At 45.6% G+C, this 8924-nt stretch overlaps 1 protein-coding gene across 1 annotated transcript; it reads left to right on the top strand.

The window, feature by feature from the left end:
• Positions 1 to 1120: 1120 nt before the first annotated feature.
• Positions 1121 to 8639, top strand: LOC120803541 (isocitrate dehydrogenase [NAD] subunit gamma, mitochondrial-like). Its single transcript, XM_040152074.1, has 12 exons — positions 1121 to 1189; positions 2731 to 2778; positions 3082 to 3087; positions 3313 to 3410; positions 3571 to 3686; positions 4746 to 4806; positions 5787 to 5919; positions 6042 to 6175; positions 6301 to 6403; positions 6788 to 6934; positions 8138 to 8293; positions 8538 to 8639. Exons 1-12 carry the CDS (start codon positions 1121 to 1123, stop codon positions 8637 to 8639), a joined length of 1173 nt encoding a protein of 390 aa, XP_040008008.1.
• Positions 8640 to 8924: the final 285 nt, after the last annotated feature.

Here is an 8924-nt window from a genome sequence, read left to right as displayed (position 1 = left end):
TGAGGAGAAATGATTGAGTGGTGTAACAGGTAGAATGGCGCTGTCCCGACCATGTTAAATCTCTGTCGCCTCCATGTGGCTGTGTGCAGCTCAGTGCCATTGGAGGAAAAGCGAGAAACTCGCAAACTAAGTAGGCCGCCGGGCCTCCGGGCTCTCCGTGCTCAGGTTGGCATGGACACATGAAGCCAGCTCCAAATGCTGCTGCAGCTGCACTATCCCCGCCCGGGTGTCCTCTGGCTGTGTTTCCTCTCTCTTCAAAACCATGCAGAATAAGGATCCTTGTGTGGATGAGTGAATGCAGAGGCCGGACCAAGACAGGCCCTTCCCCTGGACACACACACACACACACACACACACCACAGAATCACAAAGTGGCAGGTTCAGCAGTTGGTTCATTAGTATCATCACCTCTGTATGAAGTGACTGGTAGCATTTCTTTTTTGGAAAGTCACTCAAACGACAACAAATAGACGTAAAAACAACCATAAAGTGACACAAAATAACCACAGAGACACGGAATGATCACAAATTGATTCAGAATAACCAAAGATGCAAAATGATCAGAAAGAGACACAAAATGATGCAAAACAACCACAAAGTGACACCAAATGACAACAGAGCGATGCCGTAGGGGGATGTCCAAACTTTTGACTTTTGCGCAAGCCACACATTCTGTTTTATAAAATAATAATAATAATGATAATGTTCTTCATGAAATAGAAAGTAAAGCGTTAACATTTGACATTTTTAATGTCTGTCACCTGCAGGGGTTGTATTTAATTCTTTTCACTTCAAAAATCTGTCAAATATGTAATTTTTTTTACATTTTTACTCGTTTCCTTCGAATCTAAGCCCCCAGACCGGGTCAGGGTCAGGGCCGGGTCTAGGCGTTCACTTGGTTCAAGTCAGAGTAAGGGGCTAAGGAATGCATTACGTCAACGGCTGTCCTCACAGCTGATGTAAGACGAGTGTGTGTGTGTGCGTGTGCGTGTGTGCGTGTGTGTGTGTGTGTGTGTGTGTGCGTAAAGAGAAGGGGAGAGAGAGAGAGAGAGAGAGAGATTAACGGTGAGCGCGCAGCTCGCCCCCGTATCGTCCCCCTCCATCCGCGGCGAGAGTGAACATGACGGCCCGGTCTGTGCGGTCTCTGTCCGGAGCCCTGAAGCCCCTGTTCGGCCACCGGTTGCCCAGGGTAGGAGCAGTCTCTGAGTCGGTCTCCGAGTTCCCCAGCGGACGGTTGTCAGTTAAAACAGACTTTTAGGTGACACGTGAAGCGGTTTACCGGTCCACTTCCCCGAACGGCGGAGGGCGTAGCTAAGCAGATTACCGGCCGGCCGGTTTGACTGCTAGCCGGGACCGTGTCGCTGTCCTTCAGCACCTCGCCGTTCGCGAAGAGCCACGGTCGCTTCGCGAGCAGCCTCCGTCTTTGGCTCCCGGGCGCGATGAGGCCGGGAGCGTCCGCTAGAACCGCTCCCCGCAGGCCCGTAAATTATTCAGACACTAGCACAAAAAGTAGGTTAGTTCGTGACTCAGGGGCGTAGCGCAGAAAAATTTGGGTCCGGCCCGTGAACGGTCTTCGCGGGCCCCCTCGCCCGTTTAGTGAATCATTGCGGTGCCCGTTGGAGCAAAGTGTTTCAAGCGAATTTAAGAAGGTCCGTGTTCCAGGTTTTCTTTCTAAGTCTTCATTAGTCCCTGGGTGTAGGACAGAGGTAGAAGGCCATCTTACTCCGGCCCATACAACCGGAAAGGGTTTCTCTTTCACTGTTTTTCATAATCATAAGTGACTCAACTCAAACACAGGAGTCCTGTTTCATTTGCAGAATTAAGGTGAATTCGTCTCCGACTGGCTCTAGACCCGGTCTGTGGCGACGTAAAAAACCCAGGACGCCCGAGGACAGGATCCGTAGGTACGCGGAACAGGGGGAACCCTGCTATCACTGTCACACTGGCTGGCCGAGCGTCGTGCGGACGGTCGAGCTGAATATTTCTGACGCGGTCTGAGGAACCAAAGTTCTCTGCCGAAGGTTTATTTCCATCGAAACGCTGCAGTAAAACTGATCGGGTTTCAAAACGTTATCGCTTTAGAAACATTGCGAACTGCAAGCGTCTTAAAACGACAACAATTTCAACAACATCGTTAGTAATATTAAATAATATAAATACGTAGAACAAAAAAACTCATGCCATATAAGAGTATTTATGACAGCCTAACATTTCTCTGTTACATGATACCCATACATTTCTATGGCAACACCATTTAAAAACAAAGATACAGCTCTGTGTAATACAACTGGCTCCGAGCTGAAATGCTTGCTTGTTTGCTTAAACGATTTTTCTAATGACAGAAAATTAATTGTGATAATCAGTTCATCTTCTCTATTTTTCTAAGCGGGCCAATATACAAAAGAAGTATCCCAGCGTAGCCTACACAAACAGGCATGGAACTACTGTCTGGCATTTTAAAGACCGAAATAATTAACTGATTAATCAAGAAAATAATCAGCAGAATAATCAATAATGAAAAAAATAGTTAGTTGCAGACCTAATATAATATATAATATGATATAATCTTATCAATGCAATAAGAATGACTAAAGTCACAAATTAATTTCAGGACATTATGTAAATTGGACATATATGCATGTGTATTTCGTGATTCATCATTGCTTGTTTATCACTTGATTCTTATTTATAGCTTCTCTGCAAATAACCAGATGTTCTCTGTATTCACAGGTTTACGGTGCTGCTACTTGTAATCAGAGACACACGTCCACTTACACCGTAAGTTGCAGAGAAAGAGTAGCTGGGATTAACCAGGATTTAACAGGGGTTTCCTCACCTCGGGAGCTCAATCAACAGACCCACACTAGGTTTACCTCCCGATTTTCCCATTAACCCCACAACCCCACTGTTACACGCCTCGAGGGATTCCCTAACCTGCTAAAAACTGAAGCGCAAACATGTCAAAATGTCTTTAGTGCATGTGCGGTCAATGTGGTTTTGTCTAATCAATGACTTCCCCCTCCTCTCTCTCCTTCTAACCTCCGTGTTTTCTCTCCTCCGTCCTCCGTCCACCCACGACAGACCATAGTGAGTATGGCTGCTTAACACAAATATGGATAGTGGTGTCGCATAAGCAGACACTTATTCGAAGTCATGTGTTGGGATGTAAGGAGAGTAGCCGGGAGATCGCAAGTTTGTCTAGTTGTCTGTCCAGTGGCTTAGAGTTCTCCAGTAGCATGGTTGGGATGCATCTACTGGTTTGTATCAGGAGGACTTTCTGTGTGTGTGTGTGTGTGTGTGTGTGTATTACAGCCTCCCCCTGCACGGTACGGAGGCAGACACACAGTGACTCTGATTCCTGGGGATGGCATTGGACCAGAGCTGGCCAACCATGTGCGTGAACTGTTCCGGTGAGATGTCGCACATCCTGTACACCCCACACACACACACACACACACACACACACACACAGTGTTAGGACAATGTCTGTAACAACAAAAAGACTCACAGCGTCGCCAAATGACTCAGCTCTGTCATATTGAAGCGCTCTCCATCTATATATACGATCAGGTTCTGCTGCGTGCCAGTGGACTTTGAAGTTGTCAACGTGGACTCGACTATGGCCTCAGAAGATGACATCAATAATGCCATTATGGCTATCAGGCGCAATGGAGTTGCACTGAAAGGTTGGTGTTATATATATGTGTGTGTGTGTGTGTGTGTGTGTGTGTGTGTGTGTGTCACGCGCGTGTCTCTAAATGTGTATGAAACATCTTCCTACAAGGGCCTGCAGAGGTTGTGAAGTTACGTGTATGTCATAAGATAAGCCTGCCGTCCCAAAATGTATATAATAGATGTATCTGTTTATTTAAAACAAGACTAAGAGTCTCCAGCCAAGCTAGCGGCCCTGGGGGGCTGCACTTAGGCACAGCGACGCTTTGAGCTATTTATGCCGACAGCAGGTAAAATGCTGAACACATTCACAATGTTAGTTTAACTTGTTAGCATGCTAACAAGTTAATACTTATCTCAAAACACAAAGTGTCATTAATGGGAAGGTCGTTAGCCTTGCAGGCATTTTGTCGTTAACCAAAGTGTTGCACAAATTGAAATTTTGACCTTACACGGAAAGTTAAGGGATCGCTAAAGTTATTACGGTTCAGTTCCTTAGGGAGGAATGTATATCTGTACCAAACGGTAGCTTAGACATTTTACCGAAAGCCAAAAATGTCAATCTACTGGTGGCGCTAGAGGCAAACTCGGAGGGACACCAAATGTACCGCGTTTCATCCCCTGGGGACCATGAATATCGATGCCAAATTGTGCGGCGATCCATCCCACAGTAGTTGTTGTGATATGTCGGTCTGGACCTAAGTGGCGAACCACCCGAAGGACCGAGCGTCACTGTCATCCACACCGCCTCACCGCCAGTGTCACTCGTACTGTCCCCGAATGACAGTGTGAATATTTTGAATGTCTTTAGTGTTGCTAAAGATATTCAAAATATTTTAAGGAAAAGTAATGAAAGGTGAAAACAGCTCTAGCGAATGAGTATTTACAGTATTCGCAACCAGTCAATAATGAAATATGCTTAAAAGCGCTCACATTATGGCAAAGAGCCTAGCTCTGAATTTGTCAGGTATAAGAAAAGAAAGTCGTGACATTTTATTTATCTGATTTACAGTATCCGGTGCTGTTATATCTGCACTGTCATTATTTAGATTTAACTTGACTTGTTCTTACAGGTAACATTGAGACCAACCACAACTTGCCACCCTCCTATAAGTCCCGGAACAATCTGCTCCGGTGAGTCCACCGCTTTTCCCAGGGCGCTTTCACCCCTGTAGTTCAGCTCATTTGGTTCGCACCAAAGGAAAAAATGACTCACTGCGGCATTTCAGTTCTGGTCTGGTTCATGTTCACCGCTGACTTTTTCTTACGAATGAACTAAGAGGATTAAACATGAAGTCATACAGACTGGCAGGTAGAGCGCGCTGCAGAGTTTTGACATCCTGCACCGTCGGGGCCCACGTGGGTAAGGCCACATTGCTGCGACCGACTGAAGTTCATGCTGCACTTTAATGCTCCTGATGTGTATGTTTATGTTCCCTGGTGTCAGAGCTCACAAAGAAATAACTGACTAGTATCATCATCGGTATTATAGAATTATACAACAATGACAAACAGGTAGAAACGGGATGAAGAAGAGGCGACTTGTACAGCAATATCCTGGGGGACATTACTGTGGGATCACTATGTCTTGGACTTTCTGAGGGAGTAAATGGACTGCCAACGAACACGGAGAATACTAGTGCAACGCACCACAGTTTTTAAGTGCTTCTGACTGTGAGACAGATCAGGGAAAATCCCCACATTCGTGTGGTTACCTAATGACTAATGCTTACACGGATCATTTATAATAGTGCTTCCTGAACAGTTCGCAAACAGTAGATGGATTTATTAGTCATTTAGCCTTTGAATTTGTGCTAAAACCATATATCCACTGTGCCAAAGTCTAGTGCTTGGTCTGTTTGCTTTCAGACCACAAACCATCGCACCAGAATTGGCCTGAGACCCTTCTTTTAAAGCAAATCTCGGTCCAGTTGTTTATTCCACAGCAGAGTTCAATTCACAGCCTACACACCGGCGCAAACGAACCACACTAACCGGGGCAAAGGCACCAGGGTTTGTTTTAACCAAACCAAACAGGTTAGGTGTGAAAGTCCCCTCAAAGTCACCGGTGTTTCAGCTGTAGCATTGACATACACCTCTTCTTGTGTCTGCAGCACCACTCTGGATCTGTATGCCAACGTGATGCACTGCCAGTCTCTGCCAGGAGTGAGGACACGCCACAGGAACATCGACATCATGATCATCAGGGAGAACACAGAGGGAGAGTACAGCAGCCTGGAGCATGAGGTATGTGTGTGTTTATCTGGTTCCTGTTCACTTTTATGGAGGAGTAACGGTATCTCTGTCCTAATCAAAGCAACAGATCCAGCCTCCGAGCATCTCCGCTCTCTCTCTCTCTGTCTCTGCAGAATGTACCGGGGGTTGTTGAGTGTCTGAAGATCATCACCAGGACCAAATCTCTGCGCATCGCCGATTATGCGTTTAGAGCGGCTCGGGAGAAGGGACGCAGACGAGTCACTGCTGTACACAAAGCTAACATCATGTCAGTTTCCGAGGGCTCAAAGGCCCTGACTCTGTCTGTGTATAACCTCCCTCTTTAGTTATCTTTCTTTTTTCTCTAAAAAAAGACATGATACATTTTTAATGTCTGTGTGCTTCTTGGAGCAGGAAGTTGGGTGACGGCCTCTTCCTGGAGTGCTGTAAGGAGGTTGCCAGCGGCTACCCTGAAATCAACTTCGACAGCATGATTGTAGACAACACTACCATGCAGGTAGCTGCTGCATGTCCGCACACTGCCGCACTGCTCATTCCATTATGTTGTGTTTATATCATCCCCATCGTCACGCTCAGGGCATCACATCCCTGCCGATATATTAAATCAGACGGTTATGGCTGAAGGCTAACATGGATGATCTATACAATACAAGGATTTTCTACAGTCACATGATACATTATTTGCACTTACATATACTTATGCCTAGTTATTCTAAATTTCTACCGGATGAGTAGAGACTGGCACTGCTCGGCTGGCCCTCCCCCGACCCAAAACAAGCCGAGCCTGCTCTCATGCCGGCCCCCTTATTCATAGTTAAAGAAACTAACTTCGTCAAGCTGTGAACGTGTTCTGGAGCTAGATTTTGTTTGTGTGTATCAGCTGGTTTCCAGGCCCCAGCAGTTCGACGTGATGGTCATGCCCAACCTGTACGGCAACGTTGTGAGCAATGTGTGTGCTGGGTTGGTTGGCGGGCCGGGCCTGGTGCCTGGAGCAAACTACGGAGAGGACTACGCCGTGTTTGAGACGGTGAGAGGATTCACATCCGGAATTTATGGTTCGGTTGTCAGCAAGAGTGTGAGATTGAGGGATGAAAGGCGGTGTGAGGAGAGGGAGATTTATGGGGTGACAAAAGGCATTAACCTGCATTAACTGATTTTTTTGGCCACTTGGGGGCAGCACAACAAGCTGTAAACACAATACTTACATATCATCACTTTATAAAGGTGATATGATGAATGTGTTGAAAAATGTTGTCATATTTTGGCCACCTGATGAATCTAAGTCCAATAATCCCCCTCTTTTAGCTCTGTTTTGGTCTCAACCTTCTCCAAAGCGAAATATCTGGTTCTTTAGGTGCTAAATGCCATAATCTCATAATTTATGTCGGTGCTGAGCAGGGGGCACACAGTGGATTTATCAAAAGGTTTTTTTCTGAAAACAGCTGCCTGCTGCAGCTGGAAATGTCCCTTTTCCAATTCACTCTGAACCATTTAGAAACTAGATATGATGAGCACAAAAGGATTTTCCAAGGGATTCGCTGTCAGAGTTGAACAGCACCAGCATCAGTCATTCACTGCGCGAGGCTCGAAATCACCCAGACCAACAGACACTTAGGAAGTATGTTTGACGACAGTTTGAGATTTGGCGAAAATGCAGATGTGACTGTAAAAGAGGCTCAGCAGCATCTGCACTGCCTACATATACTGAACTCCTTGGGAGCAGATCAGAGAACTTTGACGTTTTATTCCTCTTTTATCTAAAGTATTTGAACGGTTTCAGTTATTTGCTGGTTCACTTCCCTCGTCCAAAGGGGGAGAACTGAATGCAGGGTGTTGTTCACCTCAGCCCTAAGAATTATTAGTGAAACACAAAGATCCCTAGCAGAGCTTAATACTGAACAAGTCGTCAAAATGGCATAGATTATAATTGACCCCAAACATGTCCTTCTTTGAGCTAATCCCATCAGGAATGCATTTTAGATCCCCTGCACGTAAAACAAATAGAGAGAAGTCTGGTTTTATTCCAGAAGCCATTAGGCCTGTCAACAGCTACAGTTTTTAACATAATATGGGCCTTTGTGGTGTTTTGGATTGTTTGATATTTTTTTGGGGGGGAGCAAATAAAGTATGTTGAATTGAATTGAGCACTACAGTAACATTGAAAATTATGAAATGTTAAAGCTGCTGCATCTCTACACGTTCTTTCATTTATGATCTCTGCCGCTCGCAGGGAACACGGAACACAGGAAAGAGCATTGCTAACCGCAACACAGCGAACCCCACGGCCATGCTGCTGGCCTCCTGCCTGCTGCTGGATCACCTGAAGCTCCACGCCTACGCCAGCATGATTCGCAGGGCCATCCTCACCACCGTCACGGAGACTCGGGTACGCCCCGTCACGCGCCTCGACATCTAACCGATGACTGACTAAACAAAAAAAATGTCCAATATTTAGCTACTTGTGATCAACATCTGACTTTTGTTATCGAGCCCTGGTTTGTAACTGGACGGGATGAACCAACAACTTCCATTCAGTGATGATGTGTTACATAGAGAATAGAGAATATTCTGCTCCCATTGTTTTTTTCTCTCCCTCTCTCTCTCTCTCTGTTATCTCCTTTGTTCTCCAGCTGCACACTGCTGACCTGGGAGGCCAAGGCTCCACCTCGGAAGTGGTCCAGTCCATCATGAATGCTGTTCAGAGCTGCGGTCCCCGCACACTGAGCATCTAGAACACACAGACATAAACATGCAAACCCCCTCAAACAGCAGAGATAAGTACCTCTAATATTGTACCTCTCTTTACTAACTCTTCTATGCAATTTTCTAATAACAACAGTGAGTTGTTTAATAGTAATACTGAAATGAAACCTTATACGCAAACTGTTTGTATGTCTATGCAACGGTTTTTATTTAGTCATAGGGTTTAGTAACTTGATGTAGATCGTTTCCTGACCACATAACTGTTTGAGTTACACCCAGTCCTTTCCATGTGCATTAGTTTATTTATGATTAAC

This window comes from Xiphias gladius, chromosome 18 (genome assembly GCF_016859285.1).
Source record: "Xiphias gladius isolate SHS-SW01 ecotype Sanya breed wild chromosome 18, ASM1685928v1, whole genome shotgun sequence".
In the NCBI taxonomy this organism is placed as follows: domain Eukaryota; kingdom Metazoa; phylum Chordata; class Actinopteri; order Istiophoriformes; family Xiphiidae; genus Xiphias; species Xiphias gladius.
Note: the sequence above shows the minus strand (reverse complement) of the source record. Positions and strands in the feature narration are given on the sequence as shown.